Below are 23,808 nucleotides of genomic sequence, written 5' to 3' on the forward strand. Positions count from 1 at the left end.
ATTATTAGCAGTGACTGTCACTGAGGACTGGCTAGAAGAGAAAAGAATTAGGAATTCCTTTTAAATCATACAACCTTTTTTTTTTTTTTCAGTGCTGAATATTGAATCCAGGGCCTTTTGCATGCTAGGCAAATGCCTAGCTATCGCCCACTTTCTGGTACTTTTTTTTTTTTTAAGTAAAGAAATACTACTTTTATAATAACCTTAATATCAAACTAAAATTTTTTAAATTATTAATACAATCAATAAGTTAAAGCAGCACAAATTAGAATAAAAGATATGAGAACAAAGAGTAAAGGAAAGGAATGAGAGATACAATTGAACTTGGAAAAAATAAAGCTGGAGTTCAACACAGTTGTGTACATCTGTAATCCCAGCAGCTCTTGAAGCTGAGGCAGAAGGGTTGTGAGTTCAAACCCAGCCTCAGCAAAAACAAGGCACTAAGCAACTCAGTGAGATCCTGTCTCTAAATAAAATACAAAATAGGGCTGGGGATGTGGCTCAGGGGTCGAGTGCCCCCGATTTCAATCCCCTGTACCAACCCACCGTCTTCTGCCAAGAACAAAAAACAATACTGGGACAAGGGACAAGGGACTGAAGCAAATTCGGATTTCAAGCCTCGATGAAGAAGAAAATGTATAGCATAGTATGATGCAGTGTGGGGGGAAAAATATCAGTTAAACAATCAGAAAGGCCTCGATTCAAAAGCAAACATAATCTTAAATATGAATTACTCAAACTTTTGGACTCTATTTTTTCAATTATAAAGCACTAATGATCTCCTGCAGAGCTGTTGTCAGGTTCTGGAATAAAGTTTACAAGGGGTTTAGCAGTGCCTCAGATACAGCAGATGCTTAACAGCCATTACTCTTATTAGAATTAATCATAATAATAAGCATTAAGAAAAACATGCTTTTGGGTTGGGGTTGTAGCTCAGTGGTGCAGTGCTTCCTAGCATATATGAGGCAATGGGTTCAATCCTCAGCACCACATATAAATAAATAAAAGTATTATGTCCATCTACAACTTAAAATATATATAAAAAAAAAAGTAAATAAAAACATGCTATTGCTTCCCAGAATCTTCATGGGTACAATCGATTCCTATAACTTTAGGTGATACCTAGATAATATGGAGTTAATTCAATATTAAGATTTACCATATGCCCAGGAATATATGAGAGGAACTATGTTAGCATCTTACCCAAGAGCCGCACTGAATGGCCAGCCTAAGATAGCCCCAGCTGCTACTCCCAGTACAGCTATGGCAGTCTTGTCCATATACCATCCAGTCATGGCTATCAACGTGGTATACATACAGAAGCTACTTGGAAGGAATGCTAAAAGAGTAAAGAAATGAAAGGAGGGAAGGGGACAAGAGTCTAAGATTAGGTATCAGTTATTAAAAATTAACTTACGCTGAAAAATGTCAATAACTAGCAACATATTTTGGGCAATACAATACAAAAAATAGCCGGTAAAGGGACCCTCCTTTAAAAAGAATGTTCAATGATTTTCTTATTTTCTCACTCCTTTTAGGTATCAACACACAGCCCTAATTATAGACTAACCTCATCATTTTTCTCCTAGCCTGTTCCTCAAATCTAAAACTTATAAATTCCAGTTTCCCCAGGAATTACTCCAGGTTATATTTCCAGGCAGACAAATGCTTTAAAAGTCTTATAGCCATAGCCGACAATTTATTTCTGAAGAAATTTATCTTTTAATAGTTTCCTGAGACTGTCCTAGTTCCTAACCTGTACCTTACAGGAATTCTAGGAAGTCTGACTCAAGGACCAGACATTGGATGGCAGCACTTATTTTATTTTTCATACCAAGGATTTAACTCAGGGGCACTTAAAAACTGAGCCACATCATCAGCCTTTTTTTTTTTCTTCAGATAGGGTTTCACTAAGTTGCTTAGGGCCTTGCTAAGTTGCTGAGGCTGCCTCTGAAATTTCCATCCTCCTGTTTCAGCCTCCCAAGTCACTGGGTTATAGGCGTGCTTGCTCTACCATGCCAGCTCAGCAGCACCACTTTGCATCCTGCATCCACTGACAAACAATCTGGTCTTTGGATAGTCTCCTAATTATTCACATGTACCTTGTTGTGGTATACAGCAGAGGAATGAGCATATTCAGGGCTTCTGCAACAACAAAGTATTTCTAAAAACTCTGAACAAAAATGTAGATCTGAATAGGTGTAAGAGTGCATGCCTGTAATTCCAGCTACTTGGGAGGCTGAGACAAGAGGATAACAAATTCAAGGGCAACCTCATCAATTTTGAGAGACCCTGTCTCAAAATTAGTGGGGGCAGCATTTTAGATGTAGGTCACTGGTGGAGAACTTGCCTACCATGTACAAGGCCCTGGGCTCATACCTAGTACTGGGGAAAAAAATTCAAATCTGAACCTCCTGCTGCAAAAGATCTGATCGTACAGCAAGCACTAGAGAAGAAAAATCAATTGATTTTAAGAACTACAAAAAAGAAGCAGTGAGATTTAAGAAACTCAGAACAGGGTTCAGAGGCTCTGTATCAAAGCTTCCTTTAACTAATATGTGCCTCAACTGATTGTACAAAATTAAAGATATTCCCAGAAATCTCCCACACATAAAACTCAATTTTTAGAGTGGCAAGGTAACTAAAAAAAAACGTGAGGTACAACGTTCAAAAATAAATGCTACATAATATGATGTCATCCAATGCTATCAATTCCATCTACTGAAGTAGAGGACAAAAGTACAGAGGTATCCATGGTCTCTGCCAGCTTCCAGGATAAAGCATCAACAAATTTATGACAATGGATCTCAAAGTTATTCCAGGGTAGAACCCTGAGCTTTCCACAAAGCAACATTAATTTCAATATATTCAGTGGAAAAGTAAACATGTAATTTTGTGCCAGATACTATTTTTTGTGTATACTATATTTTGTATATAGTTAGTATGCACATTAGATTCTAGATTATACAAGCAGAAACTAAAATTGAGACAATGACACCTAGTAACTTAATTTTCTAGTTACTTAATTTTTCTAGAGAACTAGTAATTGACAGTATACCTTTTTAGCAGGCTGTATTGGTTCAGCACACAAAACACAGATGCTCAATGGCAGCACAGTTTGAAAGGTTTTATTCTAAATTCCTAGAAGCTAACTTCAAAATCAAAATAAATAAAAAAATAGAAGATTGCACATTTCAAATAATGGGCAGAAAACAAAATAATCAAGAAAAGAATTTTTAGGCCCAAAGAATAACTTTTTAAAAAATTTTAATATTTATTTTTTAGTTGTAGTTGGACACAATACCTTTATTTCACTTGTTTATTTTTATGTGGGGCTGAGAATCAAACCCAGGATCTCGAATGTACAAGGCGAGTGCTCTACCGCTAAGCCACAACCCCAGCCCTTTTTAAAAGTTGATAGACCTTTATTCTATTTATTTGTATGTGGTGCTGAGAATGGAACCTCATGCCTCACACATACCAGGTAAGTGTGCTACTGCTGAGCCACAGCCCCAGCATTCCCAAAGAACTTCTTAAAAAAAAAAAAAAAATTTCCCTTCCCATCGTGGCCAAGAAAGGAAGTGGGTGGTTGATGCAAGAATGAAATAAAAAGCACCCTGGTGAGTTTCAGTTATGAATTTTGACATCTAGTAAGTTCTTTTCACCTTGCTAAGTTTCAGTGCCTTCACCTGCAAAAATGAGAAAATGTTTCTCTTATTTATAGCACGGGATTGTTGTAAAGGTTAATCAAGATAATGTAGATAAGAGTTCTCTGCAAATTACTGACATTTTATACAAATATAACATATGTCTGGACAAGTTCTTCCTTGCAATGCAACTGCAAATCATGGAAGAAACTGCTATCCCTCACCTGTACTTTTACTTACCAGATGATGAACAAAACATGCCAGTGCTGAGCACCAAGAAGGCTAGCATCATTCGACTCACATGGAGCCCAAACTTTTTGCACACAGCCCTAAAAGGCAAAGACTATTAGTATCACAGATATTAGACACAGACATTTTAAATCAAAGAACATGTTATCAGAGATAATACTGAAAATTTAAAGTCAAATACAGAACTGATAAGTTTGCTAGCATTTTCATGTGCATCTTACTCCTGACATAGGACTGAAGTTCCCTATCCAAGAGGAAATACATACTTTACATGCTAAAATTATGTGCCAGGCAAGCACTCTACCACTGAGCCACAACCACCGCCCCAGGTCTCTCTCTTTTTTTTTTCAACTCCACAAATTAAACATTTTTAGATATTATTATTGCTTTGTTTGTTCAGATACACTTATGTGATAGCCTTTTCCTTGCTCAGATTCCTTATTTTGTCTCAGAGCTGCCTTCTGAAATCATTTTGTTTCTTTACAAATACATCATTTAGAAATTCCTTTAATGAGAATCTGTTAAATGGTAAATTCTCTGGGTTTTGGTTGGTTGGATTCTTTTTCTTTTATTCCTCTTCTGAAAAGCCTTCCTTTATTTAGCTCGATTGTGAGATGATTTGACTGAATATACAATTTTAGAATGACAGCCATTTTCTCTCAACACTTTGAAGACACCTTTTTTTGTCTAATATTTTTTCTAGTATTCCTTTATAGCTATTCCAGTAGTTCTCTGTCAACTTTTAACATCTTTTTCTTTGTCCATGGGGTTTTACATAGTTTCACTGATTTCTTTTCATGAATATAGTTTGGGATATATAAGATTTACTATTAGAGATTATCACTTTTTCCCACCAATTCTAGAAAATGCTCAGCTACTATTTCCTGAATATTGCCTCTCCTCATTTTCTGTATCATTTCCTAAATTCGGATGAGATCTATATCAAATCTTTCAACTCTACCTTACATACTTTTTAGCCTCTTACATAGTCCTACATTTTCTTCTTCTTCTTTTTCTTCTTTTGGTCTATCAGTACTATATTCTTTTTTTTTTTTTTTTTTAGATTTAGCATTTCTTTTTTTTATTAAATTATTTGTTCTAATTTGTTATACATGATGGCAGAATGCAATCCATTTCATATTACACATATAGAGCGCAATTTTTCAAGTCACTGATTGTACACAAAGTATTTTCACACCATTCGTGTCTTCATACATGTACTTAGGGTAATAATGTCTAACTCATTTCACCAATTTAGCATTTATTTTAAGAATTAAACATATACAACACACTTTTGGAAATTATAGGAATATAAAAAAATATTTTAAATTCTTGCACTTTTTACCTATAGAGTGTTCTAAGACATTAAAAGATGTTTTTCTTTTTAATCAATGTAAGAATAATTGCAGAAAAAAGATGAGTGATTTTTGTTATGCAGGCAAATGAATAACCAGGAAGAAGGCAGTCCTATGAACTAAAATACCATTCCGGTACTTTCAAACAATTTCTTTTTGTCTGATGAAGTGTAACCAATCCCCCTATTGCCACAGTGAAGTTCTTTTGGGTGGTTGGGATCTCTCCTTCACTCTTCTTCTGGTACACCTAATGAAATCAGCTGCAGAGTTCTATATCTTAGGGAAACGGGACTCGGGAATGGAGAGGCATACATCTCCTCTGAAGACAGTTATGTCTGTGCAGTTTTCTTCTCAGGGCCAAATTAGCTGGTCTCTGTCCGTTGATTAGGAGAAGACTCATCACAAAAATTAAAAAAACACACAAAAATTGTTGAAATCTCATTTTCCTGCCACAAGCAAGTGGAGTAATAACTCTTAAAGTAAACTAAACAATCTGTAAATAGTCTGTGCAATATCTGTGTGGCTCTCCTCACATTCTAATGACAAACCTCAGAGGACTGCCAGCTGCATTTTCCAGAAAGGTTAATGATCACATCAGACAAGGTTACTGGTGCGCTGTAGTACTATATTCTTAATAATTCCCTCAAATCAGTCTTCCGGTTTACTAGTTTACTTGTTAGCAGTATCCAAAAAATGCTGTTAAAATTACCTGCTGAGTTTTAAATATCTATAATATATAAGTATTACGAATATTATATCAATATTGCTTATTATATAACATTATGTAAAATTAATAATATGAATATAATTATATTGTCATTTCTACAAGTTCTGGTTCTTTTTTCAAATTTACCTGGTCCTTTTTGTAGTCTCTTTTCTCTTGTTCATTTTTTCAGTTCCCTTTTTTGTTTCTTTAAATATACTAAATATACTTATTTTACATTCATATTTTAATGATTCCTAATAAGTAAAGTTTTACAGTTTAGCTAACTGTTATTTTTTTACTATTTATTTGTTAATTTGTTCTAATTATACTGACAGCAGAATGCATTTTGGCACATTATACACAAATGAAGCACAACTTCTCATTCCTCTGGCTGTATGCGGTGTAGAGTCACACAGTTAGTCATACATGTATATAGGGTAATAATGTCCTTCTCATTTCACCTTCCTTCCTACCTCAACACCCTCTCCTCTCCTCTCACTCCCCTCTGCCCAATCCAAAGTTCCTCCATTCTGCCTACCCACTCCCCCCACCATTACGGATCAGCACCAATTATCAGAGAAAACATTCAGCCTTTGGCTTTTTGGGATTGCCTTATTTAACTTAGCATGATCGCTTCTAATTCCATCCATTTAGGAGCAAATGCCATCATTTCACTGTTGTTTGTGACTGACTAATATTCCATTGTGTATACATACCACACTTTCTTTATCCATTCATCTGTTGAAGGGCACCTAGGTTGGTTCCATAGTCTAGCTATTATGAATTGAGGTGCTATAAACACTGATATAGCTGCATCACTGTAGTATGCTGACTTTAAGTCCTCTAGGTATAAACCAAGGAGTGGGGTGGCTGGGTCAAATCGTGGTTCCAGTCCAAGTTTTCTGAGGAATCTCCATACTGCTTTCCCAAGTGTTTGCACCAATTTACAGTCCCACCAGCAATGCATGAGTGTACCTTTTTCCCCACATTCTCATGAACACTTATCATTGATTTTACTCTTTAGTGTTGCTATTCTAACTGGAGTGAGATGGAATCTTACAGTAGTTTTGATTTGCATTTCTCTAATTGTTAGAGATGATGAACATTTTTAATGTTTGTTAATTGACTGTATTTCTTCTTCTGTGAAATCTGTTCAATTCCTTAGCCCATTTATTGATTGGGTTATTTGGTTTTGGGGTGTTAAGTATTTTGAGTTCTTTATATATCCTGGAGATTAGTGTTCTATCTTAGGTGCAAGTGGTAAAGATTTTCTCTCATTCTCTAGTTTATCTCTTCACATTCTTGATTGTTTACTTTACTGAGAAGAAGCTTTTCAGTTTGAATCCATCCCGTCTATTGATTCTTGATTTTACTTCTTGCACTTTAGGAGTCTTGTTAGGGAAGTCAAGTCCTAAGGCAACATGATGAAGATTTAGGCCTACTTTTTCTTCTATTAAGTTATAGGGTCTTGGGCTGGGGATGTGGCTCAAGTGGTAGCACGCTTGCCTGGCATGTGTGTGGCCCAGGTTTGAGCCTCAGCACCACATACAAACAAAGATGTTGTGTCCACCAAAAAAAAAAAAAAAAAAACTAAAAAATAAATATTAAAATTCTCTCTCTCTCTCTCTCTAAAAAAAATAAAATAAAAAAAGTTATAGGGTCTCTGTTCTAGTGCTTAAGTCTTTGATCCACTTTGAGTTAATTTTTGTGCAGGGTGAGAGAGAGAGGTTTAATTTAATTTTGCTACATATGAATTTCTAGTTTTCCCAGCACCATTTGTTGAATAGGCTATCTTTTCTTCAATGTATATTTTTGGCGCCTTTCTCTAGTATGAGATAACCATATTTATGTGGGTTTGCCTCTGTCTTCTATTCTGTACCATTGGTCTTCATGTCTATTTTGGTGCCAATACCATGACATTTGTGTTATTATTGCTCTGTAGTATAGTTTAAGTTCTGGTATTGTGATGTCTCCTGCTTCACTCTTCTTGCTAAGCACTGCTTTGGCTATTCTGGGTCTCTAATTTTTCCAAAAAACTTCATGATTGCTTTTTCTAGTTCTATGAAGAAAGTCATTGGGATTATTATTTCTGCTGGCTCTAATTCATAATGTCTTACTCCTGTCTTTGTGATTACCCTATTTTGTGATTTACATTTATTATAATTTCTTGTTCACTAGGATCTTATATCTGGTAATTCTTTGACATCTGGGTTAAAGGTCCAGTTATCAACAGAAATTTTTATAAGATGCCTGGGGAAACTACAATTTAAAGCAAATCTTCAACTTTTGGTTTAGGGAACTACTTGGGTAATTTGAACTCATGCCCCAAACCATCTGAAGACCAACTTATGGCTACAGTTCTCAAAATCAGCACTGGCTTTGTTTTTTCCTCTATTCCACTGAAAGTCAAGACAAAAGGGTTTATTTTAAATCCGACATATTTAGCTGTAGGAAGATTTTTAATAATGATCATTAAGTTCAAATACCTTTGATACATCAAAGCATTACTAAAATAAGATGTTTGTTATATGCCATGTAAAAAAAGTGACTGATTATTCTTGTTTTTAATTATTTATTTATTTAGGTACCAGGGATTGAACTCAAGGGCACTTGACCACTGAGCCACATCCCCAGCCCTATTTTGTATTTTATTTAGAGACAGGGTTTCACTGAGTCTCGCCATTGCTGAGGCTGACTTTGAACCCTCAATCCTCCTGTCTCAGCCTTCTGAGCCACTGGGATTACAGGCATGCACCACCGCACCCGGCATGGGAACTATTCTTGTTATTGGAAAATTTAAATGCTTAATAATACCATTAACATTCAATCAACTGATAGCTACTTTATGAAAGTCAATATATTTTGTGCAAATAAGAGCAAAGAACCCTGCATTGGGAATAGTTTCTATCAGATATGCTCTAGGGGAGAGATAAATCATGATTCTGTAACTCAGAACCAAAAATAAAGTTCTATTAAATCCTACTAATGGATTAACAGAATTAAAATTAATAATATGAGGGCCTGGGGCTGGGATTGTGGCTCAGCGGTAGAGCGCTCACCTAGCACGGGCAGGACCCGGGTTCGTTCCTCAGCACCACATAAAAATAAAGGCATTGTGTTGGGTCCATTTACACTTAAAAAAATAAATATTTAAAAAAATAAATAAATAATGATAATATGAGGGCTGGGAATATGTCTCAGTGGTAAAATACTTGCCTAGCATATGCAAGGGTTTGGATTCAATCCCCAGTACCATAAAAAAATTAACGATATGATATATGAACTTCTCCAAGATGTGTATATATAATGAAATATATACATGTGTATACACACACATAGAAAAGAAAATGATAATTAGAAATATTCCTCTTCAACTGTTTTTGCAAACAAGAAGTTGCACTTCAGAGCTAGAAGGAAAGTACATTCTATTTCTGATCATTGCCTGGACTATCAGAGAAATGATCTATGCTATAATGAAATTTCTCCTAGAACTTTTTTTAGCAAAGCTTTTATACTCACTTGTAAAAGTAAAGTTCACAAATACAGCTCACAAAAGCCAGAAGACATCGCAAAAAGTAAAAGACAAGAATCTGAAAGAAACCCAGAAAAATAAAGCAGAAGTCACAGATAGGAAACAAAACTCATAAAGATGAAATCACTGTCATTTGTCATCATCAACAAACTGTTCTATCAACTGATACAAGTTTTTGAAAAGCCATATGTATAAAGAACCACACAAACTTTCATAAACCTAGACTCATGATACCTATTTCCAGCAGCAAGGGGAGCCATTCATAAAAATGTCAATTGCAATTAATTTAGTAAAAACTGTCTCAAAAACTTAAAAATGTCCAATTACAAGGATACAGTTAAATAAATTATGCTATGTTCATTTCATGAAATATTATATAGATATTAAAATTCATAATTACAATGAGAGTAGACAATTTCTCACTATACAATGCTCATTCACTCCACAAGCACTTCAGACAAAATATATTAAGTAATAACTACTCACAAATGACTAAGTGAAAATGTACAATACAATATTATTATACATTAGAATTACAGATATGAAAACTATATGTATATGAAAAGACTGTGAAGAACTATAATAAATGGTAAGCATAGCTGTGGCAGCCTGACGGAATTTAAGTTAGTATTTTTCCTTCTATCTTCCAAACTTCTGTAATGTGGTTTTACTAATTTGTATTAAGGACATCAATTTTAAAAACAAAAATAACAGAAAAAGTAGTTATACTGAATAGCTTTTTATACTACAGAATACATATGTTGTGAGAGCACTGAATTCCTCAGAACATAAGCACTAAATACAAAGTATGATTAATACAAATACATATAAGTTGGAAATAATTTCCATGTTCGTTATTGTAACAAAATCTCAAAATGAGTCCAATAAAGTGATCCAAGTAATTCCAGGTTCATTAATACAATAAAATATACTATACAATGAATACTACTATAGATGCTATTAAGAACACAGATGTGGGGGCTGGGTTTGTAGCTCAGAGGTAGAGTACTCGCCTAGCAAGCGTGAGCTACTGAGTTCGATCCTCAGAACCACATAAAAATAAAATGAAGGTATTGTGCCCATCTACAACTAAAAAATAAATGTTTAAAAAGAAAAATAAAATGAATACAGATGGGGCCAGACACAGTGGCATCCGTCTGTAATCCCAGCAGCTCAGGAGGCTGAAACAGGAGGATCACGAGTTCAAAGCCAGCCAGCCTCAGTGAAAGCGAGGTGCTAAGCAACTCAGTGAGGCCCTGTGTCTAAATAAAATACAAAACAGGGCTGGGGATGTGGCTCAGTGGTTGAGTGCCCCTGAGTTCAATCTCCAGTACACACACACACACACAAAAGAATATAGATAGCCAGATGTGGTGGTGCATGCCTGTAATCCTAGTGACTCGGGAGCCTGAGGTAGGAAGATCACAAATTCAAGACCAGCCTCAGCCTGAGTGATTTAGCAAGGCCCAAAGCAAGTTAGGGAGACTCTGCCTCAATATAGAAAATAAAAAGGGCTGGGATGTAGCACAGTAGTTAAGAGCCCCTGGTGGGGGTGGGGGGCTGGGAATGTGGTTCAAGCAGTAGCACGCTCACTTGGCATGCGTGGGGCGCTGGGTTCGATCCTCAGCACCACATAAAAATTTAAAAAATAAAGATGTTGTGTCCACTGAAAACTAAAAAAAATATAAATATTAAAAAAAATTCTCTCTCTCTCTAAAAAAAAAAAAAGATACTGGGTTCATTCCCTGATACCAAAAAACAAAACACTAACAACAAAATTTTAAATATATACATGTGTACACACACACACACACACACACACACACACACACATACATCTACATATACATATATAAAGAGATATACATAGATAATTTTTGGCGATTGTCTGTTTAAGGACTCCTAGAGGGAGTGCAAATAAACATTTAGAAAGTTAAAGATTAACATGAACTTATATGAGAATTGTATTAAGAAGCAAGACAACAATGCTCCACCTCTACTAATATTCAACACAGTACCTAGTTGGTACAAACACACACACACACACACACACACACACACACACACACACACACAAATAAGATAAAAGGAGTAGAATGGTGGAAACTAAATATACTCTTATAGTTTGGAAACAGTTTATCCAAACCATGCGGTGCTTCATGTGCTGGAAGCATGGTCACTGTGCAGTGATGTTAAGAGTGAACTTTAAGATTCTGAAAGAAAAAAAAAGATCGAACTTTAAGAGGGACCGAAGAAAACTAATTAGGCCATGGGGCTCCACTCTCATGAATGAATTAATGCTATCTCTTGGGAGTGGGTCCAGACTCAGAGATTTAGTGGTTGGTGCTAGAAAATTCACTTTACCACATAGCAAAAAAAAAAAAAAAAAAAAAAAAAATCTGGATCTTTCCTAATTTATAAAAATTAAACTTCAAATGATTAGTCTTATAAGTGAAAGGTAAAATTATAAAGAGAACACATATAAATATCTCCCTGACCCACCAACCTTGAGAAAAAAACTGATTCAAGACTATATCAAAGTTAAGAATTTCTGCTCACTATGACCATGAAGTTAATGACATATGACACTCCAAGAGAAAGATGTCCAATATTTAAAACCCAATCAGGGAAAAGAAAAAAAAAAAAAGAGCAAAAACCCAATAGAAAAATAAGCAAAGGACATGAACAGGTAATTCACAGGAAAGGAAATAAGAAGACTAACAAATATATGTAGAAACGTTCTACCTCATCAGTATCAGAGTAATGGAATCAAAATGAGAAGCATCTCACTTTCACGAGAAAGTAAAAAATATCAAACACTTAAGTGAAGTGACGAAGCTAGAACCTCAATTTTGTGCAGCCATATGGATAGCAATCTGGCAGGACTCAGAGGTAGGTAAGCCTAAGGATCCATGTGTGGCATTCCCTCCTGAGCGCACACTTCAGAGAAATTCATACACAGATCCAGAAGGAGATGATACAAAGGTGTTCTCGTTTGGAATAGCAAGAAGTTGGAAAGGTAGCCATCACTACAGGTGTGAATTATTACCATACTCTCCCAGCAACAACCATCTTTCTCTACTTGTCAGCATTACTATATTGGGGCAAGGACTCTCTGGCAGATGGTTCTCTTTTGGTTCCATTGACAGAACTAACAGGAAGAAGGAAATTGCTGTTCACATCAATGATATAAGAGGGTAATTGAGGACTGGAGTTGTAGCTCAGTGGTAGAACACTTGTCTAGCAAGTGTGAGGCATTGATTGGGTTCAATCCTCAGCACCACATAAAAATAAAGGTATTGTGTCCATCTATTAAAAAAAAAAGAGGATAATTGATATGAGAAAAACTATGTCAAACATGTCAATATAAAGTGGATATACAAATGGAAATAAAAAATGCCAAACACTGCATATATTTAGTTATCTACTAAGTCTTTCATCCTATATTTTCTCTCCTCTGACAAACTGAAAAACAGAAATGAGATACTAGGTAGAGGAGGGAGGGAGGGACAGTGTTCTGTCATTCTGTCGCTTTTCATCAGTGCTACCTTTCTGATCATTTTTTTTCTTTTTCTTTTCGGTACCAGGTATTGAACCTTTTAATGCTCTATAAATGTGGAGGAAAAAAAAATAGTCAAATCCTTGATAGATCCTTATATAATCTGGCCTCTTCCTACCTCCTCAGTCTCATCTAATCCACTCAACCCCTCTCTATCTCTTCCAAGACTCAAACCTATTTATTCAAGAAGACCATGTTGCTTCTTTCCAGGCTAAAGGTCTTGGTCTACAAGGCTCTTCCCAACTTCTTCAGTTCTCTAATTAGAGACTTCTGCTTTAAGGAAGATGAGCCTTTTCCCTATTCCTCTTGCTAAGTAAATAAAAAAACTCTGGATAAAATATTAAAAATGCACTCAAGAATATTCTAAAGATATAGAAAACACTCCAATCAAGGCTTGTCTCTCTAGCCTCAATACTGGCATAGAAGAGACACAGGAAACAATGAGTGAACTGGAAGACAGAAGAATAGAAATATTCAATGTAGATAACAGAGAAAACAGATAGGGGAAAAATAAAGATCAGAACTTCAGGGACCTGTAGGACTAATAACAAAAAATTCTTGTCATTGAAATTCCAAAAGGAGAGGAGAAACTGAACAGGACTAAAAAAGTACTCAAGAAGTTCCAAATTTGGCAAAAGGCATAAACTTAAAGATACAACAATCTGAGCAAACTCAAAAAATTCCACATCAAGACATCATAATCAAATTCCTGAAAACTAATCAGGTAAGGTCCCAGTTAAATCAATTATTCTTCAGCACTCTACTTAAATCAGTACTTCCTAATGCTATCCTACTGCACCTTGTATGCACCTTGGATGTATTGTCTTCCCCTGTAAAACCTACTGCCACTTAGAATGACTTGTTCAGTGTTCATCTTTCCCACTGAACTATAAGTTCCATGAAGCAAGAACTTACTTGGTCATTGTTATAGCCATGTCACAATGTCTTAGTAAATAAAAGCTATTCCATTAATATTTGTTGAATGAGGTATTATAAATATTTTTTTTTCCAAAAGAAGCCTCCTCTTGGCTGGGTGTGGCAGTGCCCACCTATAGTTCTAGCTACTGCAGAGGCTGAAGTGGAAAAATCATGCAAGCCCAGATGTTTAAGACCAGCCTAGGCAATGTAACAAAATCCTGTCTGGAAAGAAAAAGAAAAGGAAAAAAGGTCCCCTCTTAACTATCAATCAGCTTTGTCTCTTCTTCAAACTGTTGCAGAGACTTACCTTTTAATCAGCTATGATTGCTTTCAAGTCAGCCTGTCCTTACCTTATTAGTTTGTAGAATTCTTGCATGAAATGCAGCTGGCCAGGCATGAAGCAACAGGTAAGCATAGGAGCGAATGGCATACACTGGGGAATATTCCCAAGTTTGAAACCCCTTTCCGTAGATGAGGTAGTGTGTCTACAAGTGCAAACAGATAGATTCAGGATTATATTGACCAAAAATCTCTCTTAAGAGGATACACATAAAGTTTCTGAGTAAAAATATTAAAGAGACAAAGGTACACCAAAAATGCAAAATTCTCAACATCTGAAACCAGTGGATCAGAATCAAAATGACCCAATATTTAAAATATTAAGAGCCAGGCATGGTGGCACATGCCCATAATCCCAGCAATTTGGGAGGCTGAGGGAGGAGGATTCCAAGTTCAAAGCCAGCCTTAGCAACTTATCGAGGCCCTGAGCAACTTAGCAAGACCCCATCTCAAAATAAAAATTAAAATTAGAAAAAGGGTTGAGGATGTGGCTCAGTGGTAAAGAACCTCTGGGTTCAATCCCTGGTACCAAAAAATAAATAAATAAATAAAATATTATGATATAAATTCTACAAGATTGCTGCTTGGTCAACACTGAAAGTTTAAATTTTACTCTTATTTTTTTTAATAGTCTTTAGGCAACATAGACAAATTCTAAATCTTTTTTTTTATTATTATTATTTTGTAGTTGTAGATGGACAGAATGCCTTTTTATTTTTATGCAGTGCTAAGGACCGAACCCAGAGCCTCACAAGTGCTAGACAAGTGCTGTGCCACTGAACTTCAGCCCAGCCCAAATTCTAAATCCTACACTTTCCTTACTATCCACACTAACCATCCTTTCTCCATTTTTTGATGCAAAATATGATCAGAAAATTTTACTTGTGAATTTTCTTTAAAAAGAAGCCACAGGTAATGCATAAATATATAAGTCAAAAAACAGCATTATTCAATGGATCGATGGACAAAGAAAATGTGGTAGCTATAAAAATGGATTTTTATGCAGCCAGAAAAAAATAAAATCCAATCATTTGCAGGAAAATGAATGGAACTGGAGAGCATTGTGTTAGGTAAAATAAGTCAAATCCAGAAGGTCAATGTTTTTTGTCATGGAAGCTAGAGAGAACAAGGGGATAAAAAGGATCTTATGAAAATATAAGGGAGACCAACAGAATAGAGGAAGGGGACAGGATGTGAGGAGGGGAGGTAAAGGGGAGGTAAAGGGGAGGAACTAGGAAGTAAAATTGACCAAATTATGTTAAGTTTAAGTACGGAAATCTCTATTATATATAATTATAATGAACCAATAAAATATTTGTGAAAAAGGGGGAAAAAAGAAACAGCATTGTAAGCATATTATTTAGTAACAGTTTATTTTGGTACATCAGAAGAAATAACTAAAAAGATTGAAAGAAAGTGACTGCCTATAGGAAGTGGAACTTGGACATAAGAAGGAGAATAAGGAGCTGTTTTTCCTCCGAGTTTTGTAGTAATTGTTAACTATAAAAACAATGTCCAAGTATTATTTTAAGAAAACATTTATTATTTTTTTAATATTTATTTTATAGTTGTAGTTGACACAATACCTTTATTTAACTCATTTATTTTTTATGTGATGCTGATGATCAAACCCAGAGTCCTGCATGAGACAAGTGCTCTACGGCTGAGCCCCAACCCCAGCCCAAGAAAACATTTAAAAGGTAATTACAAATCACACTTCTGAGTAAAACACTGAAATTTCCTCCATCTTCAATAGTAGATAAGTCAAGTTTTTAGGCTACAAGAGTGAAAAGCTATTGTTCTAGTTGTCACACTTTTTTCTTGATTGTAGTAAGAACCCAGCAGCAAAATCAGAAACAAAACCCAAAAACTAAAGGAATCACCTACTGGTTCCCAGTAGTTGAATGTTTCATCGCAGTCAGAGATGTTGCTCAGGAGAGCAGCACATAACCTTGCTGAGAGCAGACACTTGAAAGCAGTAGATCCTTCAGGTGCCCAGACCTGTCCTGCTTTGTTTCCAGATAACCTGCTCAGAAGCAAACAACAAAACAAACAATAAAAAGCATGTGTCAGGAAGGACCTACTAACCAAAAGGACTAAAATTAGGACAAGAAAGGCAAGGGAGATCAAAGCACTTAAGTCATTCACCTAAGAAGGTGAACCGTTTGTTGTTCTGATTAGAATGTGTAAGGAATTAAGGCTTTAATCACTCCTTCAACTTTGTTTTTAAGGCATAAGTTCATTCATACACTTTATTTTGTTGCAACTTCAACACTTCATCTCAAACCAACTACTCACTCACTTTAAGGCCTCAATGCTGTCATTCTCCTTTTCTTTCTTTCCTTAACAAGGTCATTACTTTCCATGGCTCTATTCATTTTCCCATGTGTTCAAATGAATAGAGGCCTAATATGTGCAAGGTCCATGACCTCTTCGAATTCCACGTGTTGACAGTTCCTAGCCTGCAGTCTCCTGGCTTGGGGAGAGGTGGCTGCGGGTGCTGGAGGCTGGGGGGCCCACGCAGAAGAGTAAAGGGGGCCTTCGGGGAGAATAAGAGAAGCTGTGAGAACAGCCTTAAAAAGCATACTCTTGATCCTGCCAAATCTCCCACAGCTCTGCCAACTCAAGACAACGAAGCCTGCCCACTCTGGGCCTGGGCCAAAGCGTCACAGACCCGCATTCTCAAGGTTTCTAAACTAGACAAGGATCCCGAGGTGTAGAGACCTAAGGCATGGCAAAAACCGAACTCGGACGCCGACCCGCCCGAAAGAGTGGAAGCACCAGGCTGGAGGGGCCGGGGCCTCGCTGAGGGAGGCCGCGCGGGTGAAATCCTCCAGAGTAGCCCCGACAGCGCCGGCGGCCGGCCACGCCCCCGCCGCGCCCGCACACGTACTCCGGCCGGTGCTCTGCGCTTCCCGGATCTCGGCTGCCCAGCAGTTCCCGCAACTTGTCCGCGGCTGATGCCGTTTCCCCGCCGCTGCCGCCACCACCCTTCAGGCGTTGCCGACCCCCTCGGCTAGCCATGGCAAGAGAAGGGGGAAAAAGGTAGAATTCAACACGCTACGAAGTCGGCGAGAGCGCACACATAGCTTGGCTGGCAAACGGTGTCCGCCGAGGGACAAAAGACCTTGACATGCGCAGAAAAGACTAAATTATAGTGTTACTGGCCAATTGGGGCAAATTCCTTAGAAAGGAAATAGGATCTTTCCCCATCATAGCTATCCCTTCCTCCTTCCAGCCCTGGCAGTCCTCCCCACTTGAACATTCCTCTTCAAATTTCAGGATTCTTTCTACATACAAAAATCTATCCTTCAGTTACCCTAATTAAATGAAAGCACAAATACAAAGTGATTAAACGACCCTGGAAAGTGAGTTGTGCAGAGAATTCAGTTAAAGATCACAGCACAACTGTCTATCACAGGAAAGGTCCCTAACAGCTCACTTTAACACCTTGCCCTCTCTGTATTTTGGTGATAGTAACAGAGCTAGTAGCTAATAAATGACTGCTTTTAGAGACACAAAACAGTAATGCCAGAATATGAACTGAGAAGTAAAAGACTTATGAAATTCTGTAGAGCAAATTTAACCAAACACAAGTCATTGTCATTAGGTAAAATGACTACTATGATGCCATAGTACTATTTTATACTTTTTTAATTTCTCACAATCTTGCTTTATTGAGAAGGAAATTATTTCTTCTCAATAAAGAAGGAAACCTTGCTTTATTGAGAAGGAAATTAAATGTTCCACAGCTAGCAAATGGTGGAGTTATATTCCAACTGCTGACTGAAATGACTACAAACCTATGTCCTTTCTACCAGATCAAGGCAAAGTGCTTGACTTAACAGCATTTTTACAAAGGCACATTGCTGATAACATATCTGCAACTCTCAGTGATCATTCATCTAATCCTAACACTGTCCATTCTCCAATCTCAGCATCTCTGTCCTGCCCTGTGGAGGTTTGTAACAGTAAGTTAAATAATTTACATAGGAAGTGTTAAACTTGATAGGGCCCCAGAAGATCATGATTCATAATGAAACTTCTCAGTATTAAAAAATGGAGATTGATCATATTGTTCAATTCCCACATGCAGTCCTGAGTTAACAAGGTCAAATATCCAACTTGGATATATCTAATATATCTGTTTCCTATTGAAAGTAGTAACAGAAAGAACATGTCATTAGAGTCAAACCCAAATGTTAACCATAATCTGATACTTACTAGCTCCATGACTTTCATAATGGTCAACCACAAAAGAAATACAATAAGAGAAGCTATGAGAAATAGCCTTAAAAAGCATACAATGATACAATGATAATACAATGATAATAATGCCAATTACAGGGCTGGGGTTGTGGCTCAGTGGCAGAGTACTTCCCTCCCACGTGTGAGGCACTGGGTTTGATCCTCAGTACCACATAAAAATGAATAAACAAAATAAAGATATTGCCCATGTATAACTAAAAGAATATATTTTTAAAAATGTTATTTTAAAAATGTTACAACTTACCAACCTAAGAGATGTTGATCTAACTCCCAAAAACACTCTCATAAATTGATTTAGTAAGATGATAGAGTTAAGGGAAGAGAACTGACAATGTGGAAAATATATTTATGAATATATTTGATAAGACATCCAAATTCTACTGCCTCTTCAGCAATAGAGCATCTGAAGTACAAAATACCGTTTTATTTGTTGTCTTATTCATTACTTCAGACAAAAATAACACACAATTCCAAGGGTCACTGATCATATTACAGTCTAAAAATTTAAATGATGAGTCATAGATTATCTTTAAGGTCAACCAACAATGATAGAGTCACAAAGAACATGATATTACAATATAAAACACAGTCCAGAAAAGACAACTAGTTATAAGTTGTTCTTTTTCTTTTCTTTTTTTCCCCCCCTTACAGTATTGGGGAATAAACCCAATGCCTTGGGCATGCCAGGAAAGCACTCTACCACTGAGCTACATCCCTTGTCCAAGTTGTTGTTTTTTAACCACACCAACAAAGGATCATACTATAAAAATGAATTTACTAAACTATCGAGGTATAACATGTAGCTGTTGTTGAATCTCCTTCCTAAATTGGGACTGCATTGATGCTACCTGCTGCTGGGTGAGGGCTTTATCACAGGTCTGGTAGGTCAATCTATAGCAGAGACTGACCTGCTCAGTCTTTGGATGATGAAAACGACCAAGGAATTGTATGGATATAATAGTGTCCAGGGACACTGCTCGAGCCACAGTATGAAACTCTAGTTCATCAAATCCTTTCTCCTCATTTAACCAAAAACTAATATCATGTACATAACATGGAGGATACAGGGAGTAACTCTTAAAGGGTTCTATTTCTCCAGGAACAAACTTTTTCATGAAACGGTTATCAAAGGTCCACAACATTCTCCAATCAGCGATACCCCAAGTAAGCATGGCTAATAAGTCCAAGTTTATAGACACAAACACAAAATAGTGGTCTTTATGTGTTATGTTTGCAGCAGATGAGGTGACAGACCCAATTATCAGATCCTTGGCACAATCTGGACCAAAATTATGAGACTTCACGTGAATCATATAATTGTTTGCATTCAGTTGAGGGACAAATTCCACTGAACTGTTCAGCATTGATCCCTCTGGCAATGTCTGGGTCAGGAGGCTATCTAGAATTCCTGTCAGGTGATTCAGCAGTGATGGAAGACAGCCATCCTTCAGACTTTGATTAAACCCAAGGATTAATAAAGTCTCATGAAACGCCGGCATCGTGAAAGGCAAAATGTGACACTTCCGAAAAACAGGTCCACTGAGGATATACAAAGAACCTGGGAGGAAGTCTGGTGCTTGGATAATGGCCTGAACATGAACTAGAAGAGAAGATCTAAGCCAGACTTTGGCCTGTCCAGAGATTCCTTCATGAACTTCTTTGCCATCTCTTCTAGGACTCTTGTAAATGCTAAGTTGTGAAAATAATACAAGAAAGTCCTCCATTTCTTTTGTTATTTCACCATTCAGGAACTCAGAATCTGAGTTATATTCATGGAGATTGATCCAAAAGGAAGACATACTGTCACAGTTCCAGGAAGGGAGAACACTGGTACTTTCCAGTGGCAGCAAAGGGAAGGAACACTTCAGCCTTTTAAGAGGGAAAATTTTGCCCAATTCAACAATGAGTTTCTCATTTATGATTTTGATAGGATGACAAGAAGATGCTTCCAGGAAACCCCTATTTAAAGACACACACAAAAAATAGCTTTTCTCACTTAAAATAATAATTATAATATAGCTAGAATTGAAAGCATAAATGGTTATGCAGAAAAGAATTATCTTTGCCGGGCACAGTGATGCACACCTGTAATCCCAACGATTTGGGAGGCTGAGGCAGGAGGATCACAAGTTCAAAGTCAGCCTCAGCAACTTAGCAAGGCCCTAAGCAATTCAGTGAAAACTTGTCTCTAAATAAAATATTAAAAAGGGGGACTAGGGTTATGACACAGCGGTAGAACGCTTGCCTAGCACATGTGAGGCCCTGGGTTCGATCCTCAGCACTACATATAAATAAATAAATAATAAAGGTAATATGTCAAACTACAACTAAAAAATAAATACTGAAAAAAAAAAAAAAAAGGGCTGGGGATGCTGGGGATGTGGCTCAGTAGTTAAGTGCCCCAGTACTAAAAAAAGAAAAGAATTATCCTTAAGTTTACCTGAAAGGAAACAAAGAAATGGTCTACCATAAAGAGAACTATCACAGAGGATTTTTGGGGTTTTTTGTTTGTTTGTTTCCAGTTCTTGCTATCAAACCCAGAGTCTCACAAATGATAGGTAAGAGCTTTGACCACTGAACTACACTGCTAGCACAGGAGAGATAACATGTATTCCAGAATTCTGGCAGCCACTACCCCTACAATATGCCCTAGTGACAAGCATTCACAGCACAACCTCATTAACAGTTTATATACCATCTATTCAAAATATGATTGCCACCAAGATAATTAGGATACAATTAGAAATGGAAGTGATTTCCAGCAAAATAATAAGTTACCTGTTCAACTTTCCTGCAAGTGCTTTTGGTTCTGAAAAGGAAAACCACTGGTCTCCCAGTTTTATACTGAAGACTCTGGGCTGAGAACCTTCAAAAGGTAGGCTCCGGGTAAAGATATGATTCAAAGCACCTTCTATGTGAAAGGACTTATCTTGACTCCTGGCAGAAAAGACATTAATATGAAATCTATCATTATTAAAGAAAGCAAGTATTTCTAATATTTCTAGAGACTGGACTGAGAAATTGGCAGGGGAAAATCTCTATAGTATTTCTTGTCATTAGTGAGAGAGATGAACAAGGAAAAGGCCTAGGCTTACATTATTACTTACCTATATCCAGTACATTTGTAACCTGGCACAGCCTCACACCTGAAGGGAAGCACATCACTTAAAATGAGGCCCCCAAGAGCAGCCATGGCAACCACTTGCCAACTGTTGTGCCATTCTCTCTGGGGCTTATCAGCAGAAGTTCCACCTTGTCCTCTACACAATGCCACATGCACTTCTCCTTCCTCTGCAAGAACATCTACACAGCTTGTACAGGGGAAAAAAAAAAAACAGAAATTTATCAGAAACAAGTAGAAATTACCATAAGGGCAGTAATATACACACAGCTTAGCCTTGAAATAATTAAAACCCAATCATACTTGCAAGGTCTGCTAAACCTCAAACATACAAGATCAATGTAGTCAAATGCCCTTTAACAACATTCATCATCTGCTATGCATTTGTGTTGTTCATTAATATGTCACAGAAAGTTCAATATTTGCAAAGTTCCTATACATGATTCACTGCTTGGGCTGTTTCTTCCCATTTAGAAATTTTTTTCACTGCCTTCTGCCTATCAAAATTCTATAATACTTTGCTGGGCACAGGGACACAACCTGTAATCCCAGTAATTTAGGCTGCTGAGGCAGGAGGATTCCAAGTTCAAGGCCAGCCTCAGCAACTTAGGAGGCCCTAAGCAATTTGGCAAGACCCTGACTCAAAATTTAAAATAAAAAGTACTGAGCATGTAGCTCAATAGTAAAGTGTCCCTGGGTTCAATCGCTAGTACCCAAAGGGAAAAAAAAAAACAAACTATAAATTCTAGTATGATTTTAAACTCAACAATTTTATGAGGTAGTTACCATTAGTATCCTCAGTTTATAGAAGAGAAAATATAAGTACCTAATGGAATAAGTATTTGCCTATAATCATCAACTGTTAAGTGGTGGGCCAGATTTGAATCCAGGCAGTTCAGCTCCTAAACCCACGCTCAGCATCCAACTATACTGGCTGTCAATATTTTGCATTAAAAATAATCCCTTGGGCTGAAGTTGTAGGTCAGTGAAAGTGCACAAGCCTCACATGCGTGAGGCACTGAGTTCGATCCTCAGCACCACATAAAAATAAATAAAGATATTGTGTCCATCTACAACTAAAAAAAAAATTTAAAAAAAAAAATATAAGGAGCTGGGGCTGTAGCACAGTGGTAGAGTGCTTGCCCTGCATGTAAGAGGCACTGGGTTCGACCCTCGGCACCACATATAAATAAATATTTTTTAAAAAATAAATAAATATAAAATAATAATATCCCCTTTATTACCAAAAGCATGCTATTTCTACTTTTATTTAGCATTCAGGGTTGTATGTATGCCTTTCCAAGTAAGCTTTGGAGTCCTTCGGAGCTTTATATTCTAAACTTATAGTATTTGAGTGCACTATGTTATGTACATTGTAAACATTTTACTTGTGATGGCTCTCCTCACCTCTGGAAAAACTTGGCAAGTAGCTTCCTGTTCTTAGCTACTCCAGCTTTGCGTCCACAGTGCGGAAAGTTAAAATAAATTCGATCAAACTCTCTGTCCTGTGGTTCAAAAGCATTTGCCAATTGGGTGCAGTCTACACCGAAACGTATCTCGGTACCTGGCAAAGGAATTTAGAGGCGCAGAATACAGATAGGAAAATGTCTTAAGATCAGGCAACAGGGGAAAAAAAAGAAAAAGAAAACAACTCCCAAACCCTCCAGGCTGCCATGAAAACCAGTCTTGGCCTAGCAACACACAAGGATTCCTGCGAAATGGTTAGGAAGCTCCAGAGTAATCCCCATATCCCCACCCCTTCCGCTAAGAGGCACAGGCGGATGGGTAGGGCTTCGCGGGGGCGGGGCTTCGAGGGAGGGCGGGTCTCGCTACCTCGCTCGCGCAAGCGCTGCAGATTCTCCCGGGCCACCGGATCCCGGGCCAACTCCGCCGGGTGCTGAAGGCAGGTGGCAGTGAGACAAACGCTAGAATCCAGGGTCTCGCTTAGAGCGGCGGCGAAGGAGAAATTCCCCTCCCCAACCAACAGGAGGCGCCGAGGGCCCATGGCCTTCACTGCTTCACCTCACGCATTCTCTGTGGCGCTCGTTTGACGTCACTTCCTTCACAGATTTCTGCCCGCTCCTTCCCCACCGGTCACTGTTTGATGACGCAC

The 23,808-nt window shown here is 37.4% G+C and overlaps 3 protein-coding genes across 3 annotated transcripts in view; all 3 read right to left on the bottom strand.

Moving 5' to 3' along the window:
* Alg9 (ALG9 alpha-1,2-mannosyltransferase) overlaps positions 1-17,410 on the bottom strand; it is an 89,818-nt gene extending 72,408 nt beyond the window's left edge. The window contains exons 1-6 of the mRNA XM_026392574.2: positions 17,199-17,410; positions 16,193-16,331; positions 14,317-14,451; positions 9,477-9,547; positions 3,888-3,976; positions 1,204-1,339 (exon numbers count right to left, since the gene is read on the bottom strand). Of these exons, the coding sequence (XP_026248359.1) occupies positions 1,204-1,339; positions 3,888-3,976; positions 9,477-9,547; positions 14,317-14,451; positions 16,193-16,331; positions 17,199-17,329 (701 nt within the window). The 5' untranslated portion in view covers positions 17,330-17,410. The remainder of the gene's footprint in view (positions 1-1,203; positions 1,340-3,887; positions 3,977-9,476; positions 9,548-14,316; positions 14,452-16,192; positions 16,332-17,198) is intronic.
* Positions 5,529-5,693, bottom strand: LOC113185434 (apelin receptor early endogenous ligand-like). Its single transcript, XM_026392576.2, has one exon. The coding sequence runs from the start codon at positions 5,691-5,693 to the stop codon at positions 5,529-5,531; it is 165 nt and encodes a 54-aa protein (XP_026248361.2).
* Positions 17,411-18,983: 1,573 nt separating the features above from the next.
* Positions 18,984-23,808, bottom strand: Fdxacb1 (ferredoxin-fold anticodon binding domain containing 1). Its single transcript, XM_026392548.2, has 5 exons — positions 23,529-23,808; positions 23,103-23,259; positions 21,682-21,885; positions 21,353-21,511; positions 18,984-20,533 (listed from the first exon to the last, which is right to left on the bottom strand). The coding sequence occupies exons 1-5, from the start codon at positions 23,698-23,700 to the stop codon at positions 19,357-19,359; spliced, it is 1,869 nt and encodes a 622-aa protein (XP_026248333.2). The 5' UTR covers positions 23,701-23,808; the 3' UTR covers positions 18,984-19,356.

This window comes from Urocitellus parryii, chromosome 4 (genome assembly GCF_045843805.1).
Source record: "Urocitellus parryii isolate mUroPar1 chromosome 4, mUroPar1.hap1, whole genome shotgun sequence".
Taxonomy (NCBI): Eukaryota; Metazoa; Chordata; class Mammalia; order Rodentia; family Sciuridae; genus Urocitellus; species Urocitellus parryii.